This window comes from Sapajus apella, unplaced genomic scaffold (genome assembly GCF_009761245.1).
Source record: "Sapajus apella isolate SASKATOON/1434 unplaced genomic scaffold, GSC_monkey_1.0 scaffold1, whole genome shotgun sequence".
Lineage (NCBI taxonomy): Eukaryota > Metazoa > Chordata > Mammalia > Primates > Cebidae > Sapajus > Sapajus apella.
In genome coordinates, this window is record NW_022436941.1 from 28,946,898 (window position 1) to 28,974,248 (window position 27,351).

Consider the following 27,351-nt stretch of genomic DNA (forward strand, 5'->3'; position numbering starts at 1 on the left):
GTATTCCAGATAAAATGAGTGCATTAGAAAGTTAGGCTTGCAAGCGTGAGCATAACACCTTTTCACTGTCATAGGGGAAATCTTCCTTCCTGTTTAGGACCTCTGTGCTGTCAAGGACAGACTTCAAAACTAGACCTAGAAGTCAAGGACTTGATGTGCTAAGCAATAGGAAGCCACTGAGCAGGCATCTTAGAGATGGCCCAGGGCTCTCACTCAGGTTACCAACCTGTCTCAGGTTCTTTGCCTTTTGATTGTGCTTAACAGGAAGGAACATACACACTCACTCACTTACACTTTCTAGTTAAAGGTACAGCTTGCTTTGCTCCCTCTCACTCCCCTTAGGCTGGGGTGGAGTGGTAGAGAGAAGAAAGGTCTCTAGCTAGAAGGAACTGGGAAGGGAAAAGGGCGCATGCTTATCTTCTTTTTCTTGAGAAAGTGGCAGCACTTTCATTGGCAAATCCCAGCAGGTTCAGCAGTGTCTGCTTGGCCAGAGAGGAGGATGCTGCTGTGCAAGCTGCCCAGTAGAAGGATCATCTTCCCTCCTGTGTGGCTGTCTGGGTGCAGGCATGCGCTCATCACTTGCACCCACATGTACCCAGCTGCTTTTCTCTTTCCATTTCTTCCCGATTAACCATATTTATTCAAAAATATAAGCCAACACTTATGTCATCATAATAAAATTGTTTACAATTTGAGGACTACAGGCTGTTATTAATTTAGTCGGTAATCTAGTGGCCAACCAAAGGGAATCTCATCACATGATACATGAAAATCAGGGAAAGCCAAGTCCAAGAGGGATTTTTTTTTCCTGCAATCTCTTATAAACAGCACAGAATCTTACCTTGGAATGCATCAGCTGCAAGATTTTCCACATGAAATGATGTGACTCGCTCTTTTAACCCCTTCAGATGAGGTGGGACTTGTCTGTAAATCTCTCAGTAAAAGTGACCTAGGTAAGCATTGCTCCTTGAATTCTTTATGCCGTCTCCACCTCATATCTTGAAGTATTTTTTTTTTAACCTGCTGTATTGAGAACTTCCTAAGTTTATTTTCTGTGGCTTGACAGGTAGGTCAGGAACTATATGAATTAATCTTCTATTTCTAGCCACAGTGGATATTTTCTTAGAGGGACCAGGCCACTTGTTATTCTAAACCTTCCCTGGGATTCCCTCCTTCTGTGCCTTTCTTACTTGGTTCAGAAGGAATGCACCTCCAACAAAATGAAGCCGTTCTTCAAGACTGAATTTGAATGACAGTTCTTCTCTGAAACTTACCATAGTATATCCAGCAGGAATCATCTTCTCTTCCTCTCTACTCTTACCACACATTTAACTTTATACTTGAAGCTGGCTTATTTATGCATGTTTTTCTACCCTCCAAGGTTGTAAACTTGAAACAAGAATATTGACCATTTAGTAAGTGAGGAACACCTTTGCCTTTTTGGTAGCAATTGAGGGAGAGAACTCTCAGGAATGAAATTGTAGAGAAATTGTTTGGTGGTCTCTTTTTACAAAGTGAAAGGAAACTCTAACCTTCATTGACATTTCCTAATGAGACTTTGGAATAGATCCCACACCATGAACCAGTCTGATCTGTGCTCCCGTACCTAACTAGGATCTGGCACATCCTCAGTGATCAACAACTGTCTGTGGAATAAAGGAATGAGTCAGTGGTCATGGATGCACGATGATCTGTTATTTCTGGGCATGACCAGGTAGCCCACTTTGGTATCTACAGTGAGTTATGGCCGGACACTGCCCTGCTGTGATAGCTCAGTTGTAAGTCAGGCAGTCCAGAAAATGAATATACACTAATAAACAAGTTACTACTGAAAAGAGCCTCTCACTGAATATTTTAGAAGGCTCAATGTTTGGGAAGTAAGGGGGAAGAGTTAAGTGAGATATACGCACACTACAAAAATAACTCCTAAATTGTGTGTTCCTTTGTTTTGCATTCCTTTAGGCAGAAGAGGTCCTGAGGGTCCAGAAAGCTAAGTTGATATGGTCTGCTGAAAGAGGATTGTCATTTTAGGGTAGTGCCACACATCTAATCCAGAACACTGGGGCGTCATTATACTTGAGAGTATTAATGGTGCTTTTCCAGTGGGCAGCACCATTTGTCTCAGTAGTCTGAGTCAATCATGACAGTAGAGCAAATCTGCCCTGGTTTCACAGGGTAATAAAAATTCTTAAAATAAAATTATGGCCCATCCTTACCTTATAATTGTTTCTAATCTAAGCTTTTTGCCTTGAAAGTGTTACAATAATCTAGCTAGATATATTTTTAAATCCCTGATTTTAGACTGGTTCAGTGTGCATCCTTACTTTCATGGAGCAAAATATCAATATAACATATTCAAGGAGGAGAAGGATAAGAGAATGTGGCATGAAAGGAAGGTCTGTTTGCCCCTTTTTGCTGAAATTTGGGAACCAGAGCCATTGATTGGAAAGGAAGGGGGAATAGCTAAGTAGTTTTTGCCAATAAAAATGTGGAGCCAAAGACTCACCAATAGGTAATTAAAACAACAGGGAGACTCATAATGTGCACAGAAGTTTTGGTGTGGCTCCCAGCTCCAACTCTTCTCTCCTCCATCCCAGCTCTTACTCAGATCACCATCACACACCATGTCCTTTGATTACTGGGGCAGGTAACAGCCTTCCTGCTGAACTGAGTTTGATACAATTCCAGCAGGGAAAAGTACTACAGTCTAGTGGCTGGACAAGGAGAAATCTACAAAAGTTGTTTTGTTTAAAATGGGTCCAGGCATTTTGAGGACACTTTTACTGGATAAAGTTGGTGTCTGATATAGAACTTATTCTTGGACAGGAAAGAGTAGAAATTAGGAGAAGATCCTGCCTCTTTGCCAGCCAACTTGCAGACTATCAAGGGAAAGCTAGTCAGTACTGATATGGATAAAACTTATGCTTATAAATATGACCCAAGTAAGGGTTTGATATTAACCATTTCCTCAATGAAGTATTGTTTCATTCCTCCCACTAAGTCATCCTAGTGAAAGCCACCCAAAGGCTCATTGGAACCATGATGTGAAAGTCTGTTCTTGTGCTCATTTGCCAGGCATTGCTGAGTCTCCATGGATCAATGTGCCATGTGGGTTAGGTAACACGTGGGTGAGCACTTAACCTAGTGCCTTCTGCATGGTAGGAATTCATTAATACTAGCTGAAAGAATGAATACTGTGCAGGGATGTACCCACTGTTTAAATGCATGCAATAGCGCAATTTCAGTTGTGTGATTAACAATTAGAATTTGAATAAATTATATTAACTAGCACACCCCTTTCCGGAATAGACTTCCCAGAATTTGGTGCCTTAGTTTGGAAAAATCCTTTAAAAAAAAAAAAAGTATTTTCTTTGCTACTTTGATATTTCCAGCCCAAACTTATCGGACTTACTCTTTGATAAGATGCTAATTGTATAGGATTAAAACTGCCTACCAAATATTCAATACCTGCAGAAAGTACTTAGTAAATATTTCTTTATTAATTGACTGGGTAATTGAGATTATATACCTAGCCAATTTAGTTAATGTAGGATCAAAAATTCTGTCCATATCTCTGAGCCCTTATTTTCAGTTTTAGTCCTTTATTATTTCGATTTAACTTTTCCAAAGCCTGGATGCTGTGGACTAGAACTGAGTCTCCATTCCTTATTGCCCTGTGGAGTCCTGGGTCTAATTATACATCATGAAATGCCCTGGTCTTGCACATTTTTCTCACTTTTGATTAATAGAATCATAAATTGTTCTGATCTTGTTATCAAGTTCTGGGAGACAAGTCTCCACATCTTTTCATTTAATCTTTATTAAATCTAATCTTTTTCCTTTTTTAAAAAAATATGAGAACCACTTCTTAAACTTTAATTTTGTTATACAAGGCTTGACTGTCTACACTGGCACAATCAATTCAATCAGAATTCAATTAAATTTGTTATTTGGCATCTTTGAAACAATTCATCTCATGATCAATGTGAATTTTTACTAAATTGATCAGCTGTTAGTTTGTTTATATGAAGTCAGCAGGTCATCACATCTTTGACTGTGATTGAATACAGTACTCTACCTGCAATTTGAGGATCAAATACAGCACACCTTATTATTTGCTGTTGGATACTTTTAGGATGTTAACAACTAACCATTAGTTTGTTGCCCCATCTCTGTCTTGCTATTTGTCCATCTTTGGAACTGTCTAGATTTCTAATACATTAATTAAAAGTTTCCAAATGGAGTTAGGTTAAATTTATTTTTCTTTCTGAATTTATCATTCTTAGTAGTTTATATACTGCCTCTCATCTAATAAGTGTTTATTCTCTTCTTCAATTGAGAGGAAGAAAAATACTTTATATTTTTATGCAATATATGGTTTGTGTGTCTGCCGATCATTGATAAAACATATTTATTTTTTAACTAAGCAGTTTTTGACAAGCAAAGTTATAGTGAACAGGATTTCAAATGCATTTGATGAAAGAGAAAGCTGAACTGAATTAGATTGTTCATTGGTAGCCATCTGAGAAGGAACTGTTTGAGAGACCATTTGGGGGTCATATTAAAACAGTTTGGTTTTTCAGCAAATGCATTTTGTTATTAGCTGCAATGATTGCTACATATTTATGTTGTGCTGGACATTTCCTTCCAGGGAACATTGAAAAAAGAAAAAAAAACTATTACCAGTATTGCTTTGGTTTAATTAGATCCAAAGTCTTAATGTAGCCAAGCCACAGCTGTTGCTCTAAGACTAGTTTTTCCTCAACTGTAGCAACATACGAACACTGGAGACCTTGGGCAGGTTCCCTGACTATTCTCCCTTAGTGTTCTCATCTGTAAAATGGTGAGGATGATGATAATGGTAGCTAACACAGATATGCTTACTTATGTGCCAGACCCTGTTGCCAGTGCTTTATATATATGGGTTTATTTCCTCCTTGCAGTAACATTGTGAAGATTAAATGAGTGCACCTGGAAAACATGCCTGAAATTAACAAAACAAAACATAATGGACTGTATTATGCATTTCTAGAGAAAACTGTGGGTTACCAAATTTACATTTTCTGTCTCTGTGGGTTCCAACTACACCTGTTTATTGCTCATAGTTCCCTTCTTTTGGAGAAGGATGGTTGTGACATTTGGTTTACAATGGAAGAAAGACTTAGGGGAAAAACATGTAGTTGAGGTCTTTTCTTGTTGGAGAATACAGTCAGAATTTGGAATGAAGGCCTGAGCTTCCACTGCTACCTTTTTCATATTAATTAAACTATCTGTGATTCTTTTTCTAGGGAACTTATGCCTCTAGACTGGCATTCTTTTTGTAGATATTTTCACAGCTCTAGAAGCATATGTTTCTTAGGTGACTACTAGGCCTGAAACACTTTATCTGTTTGGGTTGGGAGCTCCTCCCATCAGTCTTCTCGGCCTCGAATGGTACTGCCTGACTGAATCCTTCATCAGAGAGAAGCCTTCGGCTTAATCAGTCTTGGCTCCACCCAGAGGGGTTGAAAACCTAGGTGGTGTGCAGGGGCACATCCATTGTAACCCTATTCTATTCTTCTTGTACTTTTAGTTTTCTAAGTTTTCATAGAAGCCTGTTAGTGGCCTCTTTTTGTCCTGAGCATTTAAATAGCATGTAGATACAAATCTGGATATATTTCTTCTTTTTTAAAAAAGTTAGAATTCTTACCAGATAAGAAATCTGCAGCCTGTGATTTACACCAATTTTAATTATGTCCTTCTGCAATAGAAACCACTTTCCTTCTAAAGTTAGTGGTTCGTTATGATGCTGTTTGCTATTGAAGAGACATCAGTTTTTAAATGACCAGGACAGTATAAGACAAGCATTGAACTGTGAAATGACTTGAGCTAAATGCTGAAGGGCTCGCTGCTACCAGTAGAAGAGGGTCCATTGATGGAAAGAGTAATTAGTTTCTTTTGGAATGAGCACTTCAGGAGAACATGCAGACTTTCAGGAAAGGTCTGTCTTACACATGTCAACAAGAGGAATGCTTTGAAGTATCTTCAGACTCCTAAAAGCAACTGGCTATCTCATCCACCCAGACCAAGAAAAATCCAAAATCCTACGTCTAAATAAGTAATTATTATCTCACTAGCCCTTAAGTGAAGGCTTTAACAAAAGAAGTCGTATTTTTGAGTAATTATTCTTTCATGTTGTTGGGGGAAATTTTTCATAAGACTTTAATGGATAGCACAGTAATTTTTTGACAGAAGGAAAGAAAAAATAGCATTCTTGGTGACTAGACATTAAACTTCGTATAGTTACTTGAAGGTGAAACCTGGCATAGCATACTTAAAATTATTCAAACAAGCTAATAAAAGCAAGTCTAGATGTTTCCTATTAACCTTGGAATGTGCTTGGAAAAAGCCCTGCTACTCCAGATGTCTAGTATTAGAAAGCATATCAACAGCTTTTACTCTGAATTGTGGTGAATAATACCATTCTAAAATTCACAAGTGCAGTTTGGTGTGCTGGGGCATAATATAGAGTTAGTATTCACATGTTTTCTTTCTTTCCTTTTTGATTCTTAATGTACCTTAAAAGTAGAAATGTCACCAGATGTCATGTTCCTAATTTCTTGGTTACAAATGAAAACCAATTTATATAATGGAATAAGGTGGTCCAGACTTAGAACTCAGATGGTGTTAAGTAAATATTTATTCTGGTTCCACTGCAGGGAGGTAAAAAAGATTTTCTTAACATATTTCTTGAGGTCACAGGGGCAAAGAAAATCTTATACTGTGCTTAAATGCCTGTGGTGCCTTTTTGCTGCAAGCTAACAAAGGCTGATTTTTTTTTTCTTCGCCAAAGAGAGGAACTATCTTGTATTGTAGCCTTTCTTTTCTTATTGTTGACTCAAAACTGCATAATCTCAAACCAAATTTTAAAAAGGCTGCTTTTTTTCCCTTCGTTTGGAAAGACTCTTCTTACATACTGCTTGTAAGATTCATATCCGAGCTTTATTATTGCACTTTTTTTCCTTGTTTACTTTGGGCTGTTACCAGCTATTTGTACTTTCTCTTCATTGCTGAAAAGGAAAATTGCCCATTAAAAGTCAAGATTTGAAGTGCTGAACTTAATTCCTTGAGTCCAGTCCACAGTTTGGCTCTGATTACTGTACCAGGCTGACCTCCAGTCCAGGGGAGGGTGCCTTGGCAGAAATCTGAGAATTCCTCGATCAGTGACTCCCTTTTTTGGATTTATGGAGTCTTTAGGTGGATTGCTTTGTGCTAAACGTGCTCTTATTGGAAAGGAATGGGGCCGGGATAAGAGGAACGCTATGTTGCACAACATAAATGTTTGCAGCTGACCTCTGTGTTCAATTAGCTGGCTGCTGCTGCGCCTGGCCTTGAACCATGTACCATCAAAGCCTAGAAAACTCATGTAATGAATGGTTTTTAGGAGTGGTGAAAAAGAAAAGTCGGGTAATTCTGTAACCTTTTGTGGCTGGCTCCTGACTTGATTTGTTGCCCTCCTTGAAAGTATTTGCTATTATTCTTAGAAATAAAAATTTAAAAGACTCAGCAGCCAAACAGAATATTATATTGTGGAACAGAGAGACTGTGAAAGCTCTTTGTGCTGACAATTAATTTCACATGTAAACACTTTCATTTTGCTGCCAGTGAGGAGATTTCCTTTTCCTTTCTCTGCTTAGTTGAAGTCTAGAAATAAAATTCCACAGCTGTCAGGTTCCCACATATTCATCAGTGGCCTCCCAAGATGGCTTCACAGTGAGCAGAGTGAATTTACAGGATTTCACTATTAAAGTCTGAAAAGCTTGTTTCAGATACCCAACTCACAAAGTCAAGAATTGTAAATCTTTCGCCTGCCTGACATGTAATGTTGGACAGTAACGTAATCTGTGGCATAATAAACATTTCTGTGCCCGTAGTGGGACTTTGCACCCTAAGCGAAGCTAATGCCAATGGGTTTAACCAATTAGTGAGCTATCATTGTCTTCCTTATTGAGACACAGTTGCCTCCCCCAACCTCTATTTGCACATGTGAAGGACTTATCAGGCAGTGATACTCAGGGAGGGTAAGCAGGAGTCACAAAGGCCCTTTCCTTTCTAGCAGGAAGGCATTTATGACTATAGAGTGCAGTAGTTGGGTGTTCATAATGCATACTCTGTAATTACCCTTTGTTACCACAGCCAGCACCAGTGTATGTGTGTTTAAATTAGGTCGGGGCATGTTTCATTTAGCTCCCAAGCCAGAATGCCTGCCAACCTAAGCCCCAACACTTTTATTCTGCTTTCCAGAATGTGCAGAGGTTACTTACACATATTATCTGAATGGCCCAGCATCCTCAGGCTTACCTTTTGTCTTCCAGTGGCAACGTGTGTTCCCCGCAGTATGCCGCTTCTCCAAGCAGCATTCACAAGGTTAGGCAGATCTCTAAGACTACGTCTCTAGAGAGACAGCACAGTGCATCATCTTTTGGCACCATCTAATCTTTGATGTAATGTTGTTCAGAGAAAATGATCCTTGTAGCTCATTTATGGTTTCAGTTTACATTTAGCCCTCTCAAATGACCAGTAAACACCTGGGAGCAGAGTAGCTTTTGAGGGAGATTCTTTATAGCACCACTTCAAAGGGGTTTTTCAGAAAGGAAGTGTATGTATATGCACATGAATTCTCCTTGAATTACAGTTCTAGGTTTCACAGCCTCCTGGCCAATTAGGCAGAATAAAATGTGTACACATATGGACACATGCTATTTAATTAGCAGAGGGATTATGAAGAATACCCCTTTGCTGAAGAAAGAATTGATTATGTAGGCTGGACACCTGCTGCCCTAGTCCGCTTTCCTAATTGCAGGGGATAGATACCCATCAACTAATGAAGTAAGCAGCATTTATCTGTGTGGTGTATTTAGCTTCTGAACAAAAGATGCATAAAGACAGTAAATTAACAAGAAAATACAAATTTAGAAATAGGTAATAAGTAGATATGATTCGAATTCTACATGCAGTGTAGAAGTGATGGAAACATGTCAGAGAAGCTTTCGGTTGATTCTGTATGTGGACCATGCCATTGAAAAATAGCACATTTTGAAATCAAAAGCTTGAAAGCTGTCTGAAAAAGAATTTAAGCAATTATCTAGTTTGCATATTTTTTAGGAACTTGGAGGACTGGTCTCTGAATTTTCCTACATTTTTCTAATTTGGAGCACTAGTCATCGGCTATTAATAATAGTTTATATTAAGCAATAATTACTGGTAAGCTAATTACTTTATAGACTTTAAAAAAATGCAGTTGTTTTATTCTTTGGACAGTGTGTCATGAAAAATAAGCCTCGAAAGAAAGGAAGGAAAGAAGGGAGGAAGAAAGGAAAGGAAGGACAAAACCCTGAGTATTTTATTTCCAATTTGTATGCTGTGATAGAATATTGAAACTTAAGTACCCAACTATCAATATGTTTAAGAGAATCAGTAAGAAATAGCACATTTTCACTATAAGTCATATTTAAATATATAGTTGGTTTAAATATATTAATTATACTCAAAAGCATAAAATTGGTTTTTCCTAAGAATTGCTCAAGAATATCTAAATACATATGTCATGATTAGTGTATTTGAAACCAGCGTGGTTCTTGATGATGATCTGTTGTTTTTCAACCTAACTGTCAGTGAGATAAATATAACATTATAGAAAAAGATGCATCAACCAGTATATTAAATGACAAGTATAAACCCTTAAAATTTCCCAGAATTCAAACAAAACCATTGCATATTCTCCAAATTAAAGTAACAAAATTTTCCTTTCCCCTACTTTTTTTTTTAAACTGTCATTTTTGTTTTCTCAGTTATTGAAGGTATGACTTGCTTTTCGGATTTTCTAATTGATTTCTGGAAGAATAGCATTCTAGAGGGTTTCGAGGATTTTATTTGGGCAAAAAAACCCAGTTGTTTATTGTATACATGGAAAAAACAGTTTTAAAAGAAGACATACTTTTTTGTTAAGATTAATGCAAACTTTGGTTTACTTGTTTAATACAACAACAGTTTTGAGGTATTCCCATACCCAGAACACTTAAATTTTTGAGATGCAAACCACCAAAACAACAATAGAGAAAAAATTCAGTGAAAAAAGTTAATGAAAAACACAAACTTGAATTCAGACAGGGAATGAATGGAAAGCAGTATTAGCCACATGTCCGTGTTTGGAGTGTCTGTTGATGAGTACCAAGAATGGGCAGCTTTACAGGTCAGCAAGCACAGATGGACTCTAGAAAGACAGGTCAACTTATCAGTTTTCTGTTCCTCATATTATCAGCACTCAAAAGCTTCAGTTATAGCGTCATTGTCAGTTCCTAATACTCTGAACTAGTTAGAAAACTGAGGGCACAGAAACTCATGGGTTCACATTGGTCTTGTAACTGTTGCGGCCCCTGGGAGCTGCAGGAAGACCTCCTGGCTACAGGGCCACTTGCCAGCATGGGGCTTATCATGCACTTATGCCTCACCTATCTTCCTTGGCTGCATCTGACAGCCGTCAAATGCCCTCCCAGATGTGCTCACTCCCACCCCCATTTCCTTTGTTGACAGCACTACTGCAGATTATGCTAAATGTTGGTTTTGTTTGTTGTTTAGTCTGTTGATACCTGTTCCAGCAGCTGTTAAATTTGACATAACCTGTGTATTTCTTTTTTTGTTGTTGCACTCAAAAAGCACACTGTATTTAGTTTGCAAGGGCTGCCATAAGAAAGTTCCACAGACAGGGCAGCTTGAACAACAGAAATTCGAGTTTCTACAATCTGGAGTCTCGAAGTCTGAGATCAAGACGTTGGCAGAGTTGGGTTCTTCTGCGGCCTTCCTCCTTGGCTTGTAGATGGCTGTCTTATCCCTGTGTCTTCATATGGTCTTTCCTCTATGTGTCTGTGTCCTAATCTCTTCTTAGAAGGACATGGGTCACTTCAGATTGGGGCCACCCTGATGTCTTCATTTTAACTTAATTGCCTCTGTAAAGATCCTGTATCCAAATACAATCACATTCTGAGGTACTGGTGGTTAGGACTTCCCAATATGAATTTTGAGGTGATACAGATCAGCCTATGACCCACATTTTTAAAAGTGTATTTTTGTGGCTTGATCACCCCTGCTGTACCTGCCCCACCCCCAGACTTGAGCGTCTAGAAGGTGGGAACTCTATCTCTCTTGCAATCCCCAGAACCTAACAGTGTCCAGCGCATTGTAACTATTTCATGAACTCTTCCTGCATGAATGCAGAGGCTGGTAAGAAACTTGAACAGTGGCTCTGACTGCCACTTTTTGATTTGACTTCTAACTGCCAGAAGTAGAACCTGGCTAGTAGACTAGAACATGTTCTGATGAGAAGAGGCAGAGAAAATATAGTACATTTCAACTGAGACTGCTTTTGACAGAAAGGCAGCTGATTGTTACTTAGGACCACCCATTCTCCACCTCCAGCACTGGGAATGGAATGGAAGTCGAGGCCCTTGTGGAATACCAAAAGTCAGGTCTGAATCATTTGAGAGCAAAGGTAATTAATAATAATTGTCAATAGATCTTTTCTTTAAGCCCTTCACTTTAGGGTCTCAAAATACTGCAGGTGTAAGAAAGAACAATGCTGCAATGCAGATAGATACAACAATGTAATGCTTTTATTTCCAGTAATTTACAACTGTTTCTTAAAACTGTGCTTAAAAAAATAAGTTTAAATATCTCCTTTAGATACTATGTCTAGGGACATGCTGAGTTCTTAGACACCAGCCAAGCAGGTTTTAACAATGTAACTGAAACTCCTCTGTCCCTGCCATTTTTTGGCTTAAGGCTCTGATTTTGAAGGCGATTGGAAGAATACCACAAGGCCAAAGCAATGTTCATTTTTCTAAAAGTATACAATGATTACTTTATGATTCATATACTTAAATAATGTGCTATAAATGCCTAATACTAAAAAAAGAAAAATGCCTTGGTCAATGTAACATACATGAAGTGAGGGAGAAAGTTTCCTGGGTCATGTCTGTTTTGCTGTCAGATATTCATGTGCCTTTTTTTTTTTTTTTTTTTTTTTGTCAAATGGAGAGTTCTTGGAACAACAGATTGTTAGAATAGGTGTAATAATTTCTGAGAGGCAAGCTATTTTCCCCTACAAATTAGATTTGGGTGATTTTAGTATTGATGCTTAGAAGTTAAATGTTAAAGCAGTCTCATTTCGTTAAAATGGAATATCCCAGAAGAGCACAAGAACACAAGATGGCAATACTTACTTGACCTTGCTTTTCATTGCTTTCTGTGTCTACAAAGTGTTTAATGTACTTTTATCAACATTTTTGGTTTCTAACAGAGCTTAATTTCTCACTAATATTTTAAGACTGTACTTAAAATATGATTTTTAAAATGGTAATATAGAAATGTAATCACTTTATATCCATTTATATTAAGTGAATTTAACAGTAGATTCAAATTTGGGGTCCCCTAAAGTCAAGTCCAAACTGGGATTTTGTGTGCTGTGACTTTGTTATAAGTCTTGAAAAAAGCCTGTGTATTTGAGATTGTTACTGTGTTTTCTTCACTCTTTCCTGGATAAAGGAAATTTCAGAAATGGCTGCTTGTCCCAAACAAGGCAGATGGTGGAATACTTTCTGAAGGAGCTAGGCAGAGGAGAGGAAATATGTGGAAAAGTAAGGTGGTTAGGTTGTGGGGATCCACGTGGCTCAGAAAGCAGACCCAGTCCTAGGAGAATATAGTTCCAGCTCTTGCAGGATGAGCTCTCTTTAAGAACCAAAAGTGGGTGGCGGCTGTGGACTGGTGTAATTCTGAGGGAGTGGAGTGGTGGTGGGCGATTTACATTCTGGGATAATGAGAGGGCAGCAGGATAGTGGAAGTAAATGAAGTTTAGAATCTGGAAACCTACTTTGAGTTTCAGTCCTACCCTACACTGCCTGTATGACTTTGGGCAAGTCATTAACGTTTTTGAGTTTCAATTTCTTCATTTGTTTAATGATAAGATCAATATATAGGCTTATCAGGACCAATTAAATAATGTATGCAAAATTGCTTTGTAAGCTAGGATGTGCTATAAATGTCACTGGTGTAGAGCAAAGAGAGTTACTGTTCGATCATTCCAAAGAGTGAACGCAGTTAGCCATCCCCATTTCCTACCCTAGATCCCCTGACCAAATGGATTGATCGGGTTATACCAAGCATTACAGTCAACTCAATGATTAGGTTACCTCAATTAGAGCTTCCAAAAACAAACTCTAAACAGACATCTCTTAAAGAGGTGTGACCCTTAATTATTGTTTATTAAATGTGACACTTATTTACGGAATTTGGAGAACCAGATCTGGAGGGAATCTTACTTAATTTCACTCTGCTTTCAATCAGAACTATATTAAATGTGAATTCGCCCTGACAGATGGCTATTGGATTCTCTTTCTACATTTTTTAAAGAATATTTTTACAGTTTTTCTCTAATTTCTTTTAGTAATTTAACAATTCTTATGCTAAGTTCTTCCTTCTTAGAGCTGACCCAAATCTTAGTTGTAATTTTAAGGCCTTTCCCGGCTCATGCCCGTCAGTACTGAAGATAGAGAACAGCTGGTCAGCAACCTTGTGCTAATCATCCTTTGTATATTTAAAGCAGAGTTACTCAGTTCCACTCCCTCGCTCCACCCCCTCCCACCACTGAATTCATCAGCTAGTATTCTCTGAATCATTCATGGTGATGACACCTGTCTCCCACCCCTCCCTCAGACACTTGGCTGTTTCGGGCAGCTGGGCAGAATGTGTTGTCACTGGCCACATGGACTTGGAGAGAATCCGGGCTGCTTTCTTTCCTCTTTTACTCTGTTCATAATCTTTAGCCTTCTAATAAAAACCCTTAACAGTGTTTGATGGAGTTTTGCAAGGATACTTATCACAGGTTGCTTTGAAAGTTAGACCTCCCTGGTGACTTAGTGACTCAGCCAGACGTATCATTAAGCTGCTACTTGGCCTGCTAAAAATAACATTGATTGATATCTCTGGTTTATTGGACTTCATCCTGGAAGACATGGAGTTGAAAATCTCCTAAGTGGAGTGTGTGTTCAGAAGCACACTAACAGTTTGAAAGAGTTAATGGTTTCCCCAGTGCTCTAAGTTGCAGTTGGGAGTAAGTGACCACTGAGGAGAATTGAGCCCATTCAGCTTATCCCATGTGGTTTCAGAGTGGATCCTGTTTTTAATCTGAATGTGTATGCTTTTGTGTCTCTATAGGTTCATTACCCAGAGCTGTTGGTCTGGGTCAATCAAGAACCATTTCCAAACAAGGAGATGGAGGGAAGGCTTCCTAAGGTAAGATCCCTAGATGCCATTTTGTTAACACTGTTTTCAGTACAGAAACAATTGTTTAAAAGTATCAGAGCTTTTCCGTTTTCATTTTAACATCCATTATAGGCTGCTATAACAACCTATTAATCTGACACTATGATGACCTTGGAAATAACATACTTTTTAAAAATATCCTAAAGTTTTATGACTTAAAGTTCACATTATCTTGCTTTCTTGATAAATCAAAAGTAAATTTGCATTTAAAACATGGAATCAGTTTATCAAATATACACTTCACAGGTTTCAAATGTTTCATTCCTAGTTAGACAAACTCAAATACAATGATCAAACTAAAAGATATCTTAAGAGTATAAGATGGTGACATAATTGTCTGCTAATAATGTCTGAAGGTCTGATACAAGATTATCCATTAAGCAAAATGGGAGGAACAAAAAGCTGTTACATTCCTTTCTTCTAATTTTGAAGCCTAAAAAACATTTTTTTAGTAAACATGGCTTCATTGTTCTGACATCATAGGTGTGGCAGTTCTCTGCCTCAAGAACATCTGTAAAATTTATATTTTTGATTTTAGCATAATTTCTGAAACAGTAACAACTACTTACCAGTTTTTACTAGATATTGGACTTTGCCTGTTAGGGTAAATACTTGTTTGACCTCAGGCAGGAAGAGTGTACTTTTTATCAATCACTTGCTGATTTTGCAATTAATAAAGAAAAATAGAATCCACTGAAAAAATTTCTATTTGAAAGTGTAATTGACTAATGGTGAGGCCTCCCCCAGCTATTACTAGTATTTCAACATTTAAGCAATTATTTTATTTATACTAAATAGTCTCAACAATTGCCTATCTTACACAGGCAGGCAGAAACTGAAGAGGTTTATCAACTGGCAGTTTGCACTGAAAGAAAACAATCTTAAATCACTTTTAATCTTGCAGAGTATTTTTGAAGGTCAAGGTTGAAATCACTGGCAGGAAAGTAGGTGAACAAAATGGTTTGGCCCTGCCTGAACTAAACTTGCACTGATTTGTAGAGCTGGAGTGGAAGAGAGCTAAAATAGTAGCACTTTCCTTAAAACACACCCACACCTCACCAACAGCACACCAACGGCAACAGCAGTATAACTGTAGACATTCATCACTGTGCCAGATCAGGGCATAATTCTCCTAAGGCAGCTGAGGGCAAGATGTGAAAAACAAGGCAAGGTCTAGCCTTCGCATTAGTTCTTGCCTCATTCAAGCATCCAAAGGTCCTCTCTTTGATACTGATGACATAGGGGCAAGACTAGGCATAATTCCTCGATATGATCAATGGTGCCTCCGCCTACTCTTAGAAAACCAGCCCTGGGGTGCTAGGTCTTGCCCCACGCAAAGACAGACATGCTCCCCCGGGTGGGCACAGTGGATCATAGTATTCTGGTCTTCTGCTATTTTAATTTCTTCCTTCTCTAAATACATGAATAGCATTTTAAGCATAGTGTATTTGGTTTTTTTCCAGAAGTTCCCTTCTAGAAAAGCATATCTTTGCATAATTATAAGAAAAATAATCTTGACTAACTTGGTCCAAAGCACATTATTGAGTAACTGGGAATTAATTTCCTAGTAGTCATCGTCAGAAGGGCTGATCTAGCCTGAGGCACATTAACTGGCGTGACTTCCAGGACAGCAGGGCTGTGGGAGCCACTGGACACATCTGCCCCCCAACCCCTAGCCTCTTGAATTACTCAAGTCTCTCAGTTCTGCAGGCACAATTATGTGCTGGATGAGAGAGGAACTATTTTCTCCATGGATGGACTTTTTTTTGGCTTGAATTCTTATAAGGCCTGACTTCTGGAGAAAGACTTCTTTGTGTCCCATCTTCAAAATGCCTCCTCCACTTATCGCAGGAGCCTAAAATTCCTTACTGGGGGCAGAAAGCCTTTTAAAAAAAAAAAAACATAGTGGGAGGGGGAATGCATTGAAATCAATCAGGGGAAGAGGACTGAAATCTAGTAAATCCAGGACTCCACAGGGAGGATGCACAGAACTCTGTCTCCCCAGGAGCACCTGACCCCGACGGCATGTTGAGTTCTGTCCCTCGGGGTGCTTTAGTAGCGCACTTCCCTGTGGGCCTTACTACCATTGCCTCATTAGGGTCCAGTCTGTATGATTTTCTTCCACACAGCAAGTTAATGAAGGGTGAGATGGGCAGGGACTGTTTTTCTGTTTCAATCTCTAAGCTTAAAATCGAATAGAGTACTCCAGCCATAGTAGGCACTCAGAACATGAATAATGAATGAAGAAATGTGTATCTCGGACCTTGAAACAGAAAAAATAATAAGAACGGTAAATTCAAATCTGAAATAATCTTCACTTTCTTTTTTCCTGGAAGTGCCTCTTCCCAAATCCTTAGCTCTTCATTTTGTTTTATTGTGTATGTTTCATGGAGGTAGAGGATTATTAGTACTACGACTGAGATTTAAATAGAGAGATACACTAATGTTCTGTGTATTCACTTTCAAACAGAGTAAGTCTGAACTGGAGCAGTTTTAAGGCAAGGTGTGTAAAGAGTATAATTGTTGAGTTAACATTTACCAACTTTTGGTTTTCTTTCTTTTCTTGCCTGTGACAATCAACAGTCATTGAACTCTTCATTTGTCCAAAACCTAAGTTTGTCCTATCCTGAACCATGGTAACTGGTTAACTGGGAGGTGAGGTGGGGTCAGGCTGGTAGCATTACTTTAAAGACACTGGGATTATAGTAGATGTCTTTTTTTTTTTTTTAATTTTGGCATTGGGTACCAAAATTCCAACATTGAAATTATTTTCACAACTGCAAATAACTATCCAATATTATGCTTAATCTAGATCCTTAAGGGTGTATGAGTAGTGAATTATATTTGTATTTAATTTTCTGGTTTGGTCCCATTGGTATTTAATGATACGAAAACAACCTCTAAAATCACAACCTAAGATTGGAGTATTAAAGTACATCATGGTTAGATTTAATATATGTCCAAAAAATGTTGTATGCTCTCAAAGTCTGAGACAAAATCGAAGCATATCAGATGTTTAATACAGAAAATCTATACATTAACTAAGACTTTTTAAAGTTGAATTATCTGTTGCATTTAGTTCACCCCTGGCTTGCTGAAAATATTCAGTTTCAAGTTGTTTGGAAGTTACTGGCTTCTGAATTCTTAAAAAGAAATTCAGATGTGATAATTTATAGGTCACAAAGTAAGATTATCACTTTAATCCAAGTACTTACATCTAGTCAAATTGCCTTATTAAAACTGTTGTGTTAGAACATGTGACTTGAACAAAAAAAAAACATCTTTTAAACCACAAAGGATAATTTTTTCCAAAACAATATCAGTAATTAAAACTAAAAGACTATTGTCAAATCTTCACTATGTTCATACCTGAACAGGGCATACAATCCATCTGTGGCAAACTAAGACCTTCACTGTGCATCACCTGGGCAGGTGGGCTTCACCGTGCCTCTGCTTCCTAGTTGTCCTGGAGAGCTCCTCTCCACTGTTGCCGCAGCACTGTGTCCAGGGAGCCGCATGGTGGTGGATCAGCAGTCACACTGAAACTGAGTTATTCTAGTCAGAAGCAAAAAACCTTACTCATCAGGATTGTGAGGAAAGACCTAGAATAGACCCAGTCAGTCTAGATGAGCTGACTCTGTCTTCTGGCTTTGGTTTCCCACTAGTCCCCTTTCCTACAACTGCTGTCTGGGCACCCTCACATGATTTCCCTCCCAGACGCTTACCATCTTTGGTACCCATTTCTGGCATGTGCCAATGGCACGTAGAATAAGCCATACATAGATAAGATTTATGCAAGTTGATATATGTTTTTAAATATTTTTATTACTTATTAGAAAATAGATCATTACTCTTCATCACACCCACTGGACTTTATTTTTTAATTATATCAACTGACACACCTGTGAGTATCTATTGCCAGTCTAAGATTGGGCCCTATCTGATACTAGAAACTGTCCCCAGAAACCTGACTCTGGGGAATGCTGCCTCCCACATGGCTGGCACCACCATGACAGAAGCACTTCCTTCTACTGAAGCAAAGGGGGCCAGTGTTTAATTACTATTTCCTCACTGACCTAATATTTACATTCAGGTGAACCTTGTTTAATATGTAAACTCTGTTTTGCAAAATTTTTAAAAATGGTTTCAGAAGCATGACTAATTTTGTCTTTTGTGTGTGGCTCTGCCTGCTTTGCAGGGAAGACTTCCTGTCCCCAAGGAAGTGAATTGGAAGAAGGATGATGAGACAAACGCTGCCTCCCTGCCTCCACTGGGCAGCAATGAACTCCGCTCCCCAAGAATCAGTTACCTCCACTTTTTTTAATCGTAACACCTCCATTTGTATTACATATGGTGTATGGGTATTGATGAGGTCATGGTATCATATATGGGATTTTTTTCTGTGTAAATCATCAAGTATAAGAAGAAACAACTATGGGACTCTGAGCCTTGCTTTAGAGAATTTACAGTGGACAAATAGGTATCATCAAACCAGTTTTTAATCATTCTGACTCAAGTGAAAACGCTCAGAATTTCACACTGTGAATCCACGTTTACAACCCTTACAGGTGGGCCTTCAGGCCTGGTTCGCTACAACAATGTCTTCCACAACTCAAACTCCCACCGCGCTCACACAACTGGTCCACTCCTGCCTTTTCACTCACACAGCTCCCGACTGCTTCTTGCAGAGGCTGAGAGTCCCCCCCCCCTTTTTTTTTCATTTAGATGTAACAAACCTAGTAGTTTATGTTCATCAATTGTCTGTATATCTCTATATTTTATCCATGTACTCTTTTGATGTATAGAAGTAGTTTGAAACTCATTGTTTCCTTGTGGTAAGTGACCGAGATGCTGCCACAGGACCTGAGACACTGATGAATGGTGCTATTTTGGACTTTCAACATGCTCCTTGGCGAGGTAGCTCTGATGGAGTTATTTTTTATTTCCATGTTCTAAGAAGGTGTTGGTACTCTGTTTCCCTGAATGTTGTTCTCTAGACTGGATTGACTTGTTTTCCTTGTGTCTTCAGTGTGGCTTTCTCCCTCAGTGTTGTAGGTTGAGCAAATGCTACCAGAGTGTGAGAGACGATGTCTCGTTGGCTGGCACTTACAGACATGCAGTCACGGTAGCGGGAGCAATCACAAAACTGTAATTTACTTACCAAATCTCTTCCTTTCCGTAGCCTCGCCTGCCTGACTTAAAGAAAAGCAATAATTTTACAGGCATTTTGAGGTGTCTCTTTGGGTTCTTTCTGTTTGAAAGGATATTTGGGGAAACAAAGAACAAAACCTTTTTAAGTAAATTCCCCTGAAAAATCCAAAACACTGGCCTCTGAGTAGGAATATGAAAATGACATCCTCTCCAAATACTAAATTGGAAAACAATGTCTTTCCAAAATAATTGCACTTTTTTAAAAGGCAGAGCACTCCTTTTTTGGTGATTTTGATAAGCAAGGTGTAGATTTACATTTTTGTCCTTGCTCCCAATGAAATGGATAAACAAAAATAAAATACCATCTACTCATGGAATGTTGTTGTGTTAGCCAGTCTGAAAGCCCACCTTAATTTTTATATAACTGTCTTTTAGCTCTTCTTTTGACAGGGCAGGCCTTGTTCTGAACTGTTCCGCTTCTGACTGTTAAACACCGATGACGCATGCGCTGCACTTCGTTTTCTTCTCGCTCCCCCATTGGCCTGAGTTTCTTGTGCATTCCTCCTCTCCCTCCTTCATTAGAATAGGTATATCAGCTGTGTAAATAGAGCAAGAAAACGGTATTCTGCATCTGTGGCATTTATGTAGAGTTGCAGTTGTGTACTGCTGAAAATGCAGGCTTTTGTAACAATGTGATCTTTACTGATGCACTCATGACAAGTACCCAATGTATTTAGCTATTTTAGTAGTATTTGTTCAATAAATATGCAAGCTGTAAGGTAACTGTCTGATTTGGCTTATCATTGAAGAGGCCTAGTTTTGAATGCCGTCTCTGGTTCTTGCTAATTCATGTGTTCCCAGAGTCCCAGAAGTCAGGCCAGCAAACCCAAGGGCAAATATCAAAAGAGAGAGAATCAGCTCTGCCTTTCATGCGTTTTCCCTTTTGAGGATTTTATGAGATTAGGGGCTAGGCAGTGGCTCATTAAGATGGTATTTGCAGAGCTGCCTCTGGACACAAAGGAGAATTAGACCAAGATCCTTTTATTTCTACACTTTTTCTCCCTTCCAAGGCATTCCCATACACTTCAAAACTTATTCTCACTCCTTGCCATTAAGACCCACTCTGTGGTGGTATTCTTTATCCCTGCCAAAAGAGATCTGACCTCACTTCTTCATGGAATATTTGCACTTTTACTCAGACAAAAAGCTTATTAAACTTGTAAGAGGATAAAAATTTGAGACAGAATTTAAAGTCATTAAGGCTTCGTTCATGTGTGCCCAGATAACTGGAACTTACAAGATGATAAAGTGATGATTATCAGAGCCTTCTAGAGGTCTCATGTGACCCTGAAACCTGGCAATTCAGGGGATTTATGCACTCCCTGTGCATGAGAAATGTCTTCTGGTCTCTCCTTGTCCATTATGGGAGTGAAACTTTAACTTGGCTTGTAAGCACGTTGCTTACTTGACTGGCTGGGTTCAGGTATTGCAGTTTCACCTCAACAGAGACTAAGGAACAGACCTCTGAGATAGAAGCCAGAGAGAGAAAACAGGAGCTAAAGGTAACATTGCCCCTGCAACGGGAGCTCAGCCTCTGGAGAGTGGGCATCAGATGCTCTCTGAGAAATCTTGGGTCGTGTTATGTCAGGAAGAACTTTTAAATTGGGGTTTACTGAGCTGAATTTGAAATTAATGCACCTCTCAGATTTTGGTTAAGTTTTCTATTTACCCTAAAACTTTAAATCTCATTAAGAGAAAGGAACCTTGGGGCAGAACTAAATTCTAACTGCTTATCAGATCATTAAAATTTGTTCAATCTGAAGGAAAATTCTTAAAAATGACATACCACCACCTTTTTGGCTATTAACCTCTGGGTATAATAAGTCCTCCTTAAATTTAATTACCTTTTTTGAAAAAAAATTATTGAAAAAAAAAAAAAACTATCATCTAAAGACTTACCTGGGGCTAGACAATCTGCTCCCAATATAGGTTTGTCCATGGCTGTTTGCAGGATGCCTCAGTTGTTCTACTCATGAGCATCTCCCCAGTGCTGCTTCAGTGTCCCCATAACTTGTGGCTTCCTCAAGAGCAAGTAACTAAAGAGAGCTGGGAACAAGCCAAAAGCTATGACTTATTCTCAGAATAAGTTATTCTCACCATCATCTATCATATTCTATTCATTAGAAGCAAGTCACTAAGTATAGCCCATACTCAAGGATAAAGGAAATTAGTTTCTACCTCCTGAAAGGAGGAATACCACAGAATTTATGGACATATTTTAAAATTAGCACATGATCTGAAGTTAAAGAGCTCAGGGTAATTATAGGTCAGGGTTTGGAAGAAAGGCTGAAACTAGCATCACAGCTACTTCTTTCTATGGAAATGTTTTTACAGTCCTTGGAAGCGGCATATGAGGAGAGCATCCAGGAACTGGGATTTCACAGCCTCCATTTATTAATCCAAGTTCTGTTAGCCCCAATACTAATATTTAGAGAATGTTATGAGAAGCTGTAAAAACAGGGGAGCTGGAATAAATGATGTTTAAAGTTCCATCCAACTCTATGGATTGTGGAGTGCACTGATGACAATTCCTCAGCCTCCATAAAGCTTGAAGTAGTAACTGACTCTGCACTTTAAATTTGAAAGACTCGTGTCAGGATCCAGCAATGTCTTATGAAGCATTAATAACTACTGAGACAGAGCTAAGAATTGGAGAAATAGCTGGGCTCACCTCAGAAGACACAAACTTTGATTTAAGACTGCTCTGTTCTCTCACCAGAGGCAAATATAACACCATGTTGCCTTTGGGAGGAGACTGCTAACAACCATTGAGCAGACTTAACCTGGAGACTTGTTTTTCAATGTGTTGTATAAAAATGTTTACTTAATTGCCGACATTTACAAATCAAGAGATTTCACATGAATATCTAGATAGAAAAGTGGGAAATATAGCAACAGTGGGGTTGGGGCTGAACAGCTGCCTCCACCTGTGGATGAGGCATGTCCTCTTTTATCAAACCCTCATCACCTCTTTTCTTACATACTGTCTGCTTCATTCATTTATATCATCTGCTTGCCTCCGTTGGTATGGCAGTTAGCAACACTAATCATCTGGTTTGGGAAGGACGGTGCTGCCCTTACTTTCACTAACAAAGAGCCAGGAGATCTTTTGCACTCACTGTTTGATAGCAGGAACACTTGCAGGATGAACACCAGACTGGAATTGGAGGTCCCTCAATGCCACTCAGAACTTCTCTGCAGCAATTACAACTCGACCTCTCTGAGCCCTCTTTCGAATCCTTTGGTTATCCTCCTCCAGGGATTGAGATCCCATGATAAACAGTCTTGGACTGGGTCAGGTCAAGCTGTATACAGATATGATAGATTCATCATTTTCAAACTGAGGTATGCATACCTAAAGGTATGTGATGACTTTTCACAGATTTCATGCTCAAGGACAGTATTCAGGAAATTAATTTTCAGATCCTCTATATATACTATACTCTTTCCTTAAATTGATCTGCTGAGAATGAGTCTTTGTTCATACTGTTTCTTTTCCCACATGATATAGGGCTGGGTTGGTGGCTCACTCCTGTAATCTCAGCACTTTGGGATGCCAAGTGGGGTGGTGTTTGGGGGGCAGGTGGATCAACTGAGGTCAGGAGTTCAAGACCAGTCTGACCAACATGGTGAACCCCATGTCTACTAAAAATACAAAAATTAGCCAGGTGTGGTAGCACATGTCTTTAATCCCAGCTACTCGGGACGCTAAAGCAGGAGAATCACCTGACCCTGGGAGGCGGAGGTTACAGTGAGCCAAGATCGCATCATTGTACTCCTCCCTGGGCAACAAGAGCAAAGCTCCATCTCAAAAAAAAAAAGGAAATAAAAAAAGATACAGGGCTACTCCTCCCAAATCTTAATATGGAACATTGCTCTTAATATGACACCAAAAACCTCAGATACAGCCAACAGGGAAAAGGTTTGATGATTAGTCATAAATCCAAAGAGCCTTGGGCTTTCGCCTTTTATACACATGTTAAAGCTGATTATGTTAGATAACACAGAAATTGGGTGTTTGTACTCACAGATTTTTAGAATTCAGATATATAATAAAGTGGAGTGATAATAATGACGATATTGATTTAATGCCTTTTTTTCTTTTCCTGACTCTTGTCAAAGAACTTCTTGCTGTTAAGGGAGAGCCACGAGAAAGTGAAACAAAATCAGTAGAAGGCACTGAATGCCGAAAATGTCTTCTGCATATAATTGTTAGCAATTATTTCCCATTATTGTCAATATCCTTCCCTAGGATGTGTCTTGACTGAGAAGAAAAGTAACTTGGAAGAGCTAAAGCAGTATAGATTTGCCATGCTCATTATTTTAAATGTAACCAGAATGCCTTTTGGGAATGCCAGATTTTTACCAGATGCAATAACCCAAGGATAAAAAACTTTCACATGGCTTCTTTCAGATTTGATGTGCATTCATTGATAAAGTTGTCAGAACCCACTGTATTAAACCATAACATGAAACATTTATTCGATTATATTCAATTCTTGTCTTAGTCTGTTTTCTGTTGCTGTAACAAAACATCAGACTAGATAATCTACTTAAGAAAAGCAGCATTCAGCTCATGGTTCTGGAGACTGGGAAATCCAAGAGCCTGGTGTTGGAATTTGCTCAGCACCTGGTGAGGGCTTTCTTGCTGTCTCAAAATTGTGATAGAAAGGAGGAGGGGCAAAACGTGGATTTCAACTCAGGTCTCTTCTCTTGTTAGAAAGCCATGGACCATCATGGGTCTATCCCATCAACTTTATGAATTTATGGATTAAGTTTTCAACATATGAAATTTGGGGAACACATTCAGACCATAGTTGTTTCTACCATTTTATATTTCTTGTTTAATCATTCTCCAAAGCCAGTCAGCAGTATTCAATACCTGCACATAATTTTACTAGAGATATACCACGCCTTTTATCATTTTCCTGCCTTATATGAGAAATAGTGTATTGATCGTCTTGTTTTTATAACTTAAACATGGAACAATTAATTATATTAGATCTTTATTATTTTAATTGATTGTTTTTAGTGATCAGTTTCACAAAAGTGTACTTTTAGTTCTCATTGATTTTTATAATATTCCTCAAAATAGCTATTTGAATTCAAAAAGGAAAAACTTTTTCTAACAGAAAGTACGTCTGATCTGGCTGACTGGTTTGACAGTAAAGACTGCCCCTGCCAATGAGTTTTTATGACAAATATTTTTCATAAATGAGTTAAATCTGCAGCTCCAAATTAGTGGCAGTACATTTAAAATAATAAATGAGATCAATGCATTTTAGCAAAAAGCAATGTTTTGGCAAATGTGTAATAAAACTAAAAATTTGTTTATTTTTCCTGCCATTTCTGGTGATACGGGTTTTAAAAGGTGGGCCTAAGTATAGGTGTTACAGCATAATTAAAAATAATTTGATAAATCTTAGTAAAGCTCTCTTGGTGTACTTCCCAGAAATTAAGAAAGTAAATGTATTCACATTGCTGGAGAAGAAATCTTTCTGCTAGTCAGGTGCTTTCTAATTCACTGTTTAAAAATGAAGAAGGACTTTATCAAATAGTCATGTGACTGAAGATTAAAAATGCTTTTGCTAATAGACCATTAGGTAAATGTTGGCATATAACATAGAATGAATTCAAAGAACTGAATTACATTGTTATAATAAAACACTTTCAATTCCTTCGACTTACATCTATAAAAACAAAAAATAGAAATAGGATTGATACTAACCCCTTATTTCAGCAATAAGTAATGTTCATCTACAGATAAATGAACTAATTGAAAAAAAGTTTATCATCTCATTAAAGGATGCATTTGAAATATAATTTTACTTTGTGTTTACTAATATGTTTACATTGTATTATCAGTAGTGTATTGGTAATAATTCAATTGCATAGATTTTTTAATGTTTAGAGCTTTATGGTCACAGGAAATAAAAGTAAAAAATTGAATTTAGGTATGTTTCAATTGCAGATAAATGTGACATGGTAAGCAGTATTTTCAAACAAAATTCTGTTACCTTAAGGTAAAGTTTTTTGAAGGAAGTTGAATAAAAACTTAAGTTTGAGTAGAAAAAGAAAGTCAAATTTCTAAAAGTTACAGAAGTATTTGATTTTAAAATGGAATGATGGTTATCCATTATCATGGTGTTTAGATTCAACTGTATACATTTAGGAGAAATTCAGCTTTCATTTTAACATGAAAACATTTATAATATGCCCCAAATTACATCCTTTAAAGTGTCTAAATTTATGATGAAAAACATCACTATTCATAAAAATTCCATGACAGTACACACTTTATTACAATGCTTTTAGGGGACACAGAAGCAAAAGAATTTGAAAACTTCTGAGCTAGACAAGAAACCCAGGTGCTATGTTTTGAGGCAGTCACTCTTGGTCAGAAATACTTCCCATCTGGTCTCAATGCCTGAAAATTTCTCACGTTAATTCCTCCGGGTCTTGGAAACAGCACCAGTGAATTTTGATGGGAAAGGAAAAGAAAGGTCCAGACTGTCATTGGTCAAGCAGGACAGGCTGGATGGCTTGGAGGCACTGACCACACGCAGGGGAGTGATGAAAGAGGGTCCCAGGGAAGATGTCTTCCTGGGCTGCAAGTTCAGTGAGTCTATAAAAGACCGGCAACTCCTCTTAGAGCCTTTATGTCATTCCTCCTTGACAAAGTCAAATCTTTTCAGTGCTATTTTTTTATTTCCCTAGATTCTTCATCATATCTTTATCCAGCATATTCAAAAGGGCTGAGTCAATGATTCCTCCCACAGAAAAAGGGGGCCCAAGTTAGTGAAAGAAGTGGGATTATACCTCAGGTCGCAACCCCACAGTACTTGAGATCCCAGTACTCCTAAGAAAACCCTATACAGCAGCAAGCAGCTCATGAAGCAGAGCAGAAAAAGAGGGTCATCTTTTCTTTCATTACATGTCTCCATTAGGCTTACTTTTGAACATAACTCATAGAAGGAATATGAAATTAATCTATTTCCTTGCACAGTAAACTGTGCCATTAATGGATGGCTTAGCTATAACCAAGATATCCACGTGGCTATGTGAAAGCCTCATAGAAAGAGAATTCTAATTGCTTCTCGGCCTTTTGGCTAAGATCAAGTGTAATGGAGAATTCTAAGAATGCATTAATTTGCCAATTTCAAGTTGAGCAGCTTTAATTGTTAGTTGCAAACTTTCTGAGACCAATGCTCCTATTAATTTCCACCTACACATTGGTCGTAGCTGAGCTCAGAGGCTGCACAGAATAAGCTGGCTCTCTCTCCAGTGCAACAACCCTTCACATCCCGCTCCCCATGTCCTTCTAACAATCTCAGTTCCTGTAGGCAGTTTTTCTGTGACTGTTTTCTGGGACTTTCACCACCACTACTGCCCTTTCACAGACTCTTGTTTGCAACTGACCCAGCTTCCTTTTAAAAATGACAGCTGCGGCCTGGAAGGAATCAATGACACAGGTGTCCACAGGAGGAACACTGTATAGTGCTGTGATTGTTAGGGGTTTCTAAGACATAACTAAGTAGAAGGGAGTTATGAGTCCTATTAATGTCTCAACAGCTGCTGTAGAGCCCCATGTGCTCTGCTGCACCTAACACTTTGGGTAGTCCCAATCCTAAGCCAGGTCTCCACTAGGATCCTATATTAGTTTGTTTTCACACTGCTATAAAGAACTACCTGAGATTAGGTAATTTATGAAGAAAAGAGGTTTGAGTCCATTCTGCAGGCTTAATAGGAAACATGACTGAGAAGCCTCAGGAAATTTACAATTAT

General features: G+C 38.4%; 1 protein-coding gene and 1 long non-coding RNA gene across 14 annotated transcripts in view; one reads left to right on the forward strand and one right to left on the reverse strand.

Moving 5' to 3' along the window:
- NREP (neuronal regeneration related protein) overlaps positions 1-20,289 on the forward strand; it is a 28,191-nt gene extending 7,902 nt beyond the window's left edge. For 12 of the 13 annotated variants that reach the window (XR_004267741.1, XR_004267742.1, XR_004267740.1 and 9 more), the window contains 2 exons: positions 14,248-14,325; positions 18,554-20,289. Coding sequence is in view for 10 of the 13 variants with exons in the window: in XM_032274578.1 (XP_032130469.1) it covers positions 14,248-14,325; positions 18,554-18,679 (204 nt within the window). In the remaining 3 variants the exon portion in view is untranslated. Of the gene's footprint in view, positions 1-11,408; positions 11,528-14,247; positions 14,326-18,553 lie in introns of all 13 variants that reach the window. The other variant, XM_032274518.1, reaches the window with a different exon arrangement.
- A 1,182-nt stretch (positions 20,290-21,471) lies between these two features.
- The window catches only part of LOC116549194, a 60,281-nt gene continuing 54,401 nt past the window's right edge, over positions 21,472-27,351 (reverse strand). The window contains exon 3 of the long non-coding RNA XR_004267744.1: positions 21,472-22,871. This is a non-coding gene — a long non-coding RNA (uncharacterized LOC116549194). The remainder of the gene's footprint in view (positions 22,872-27,351) is intronic.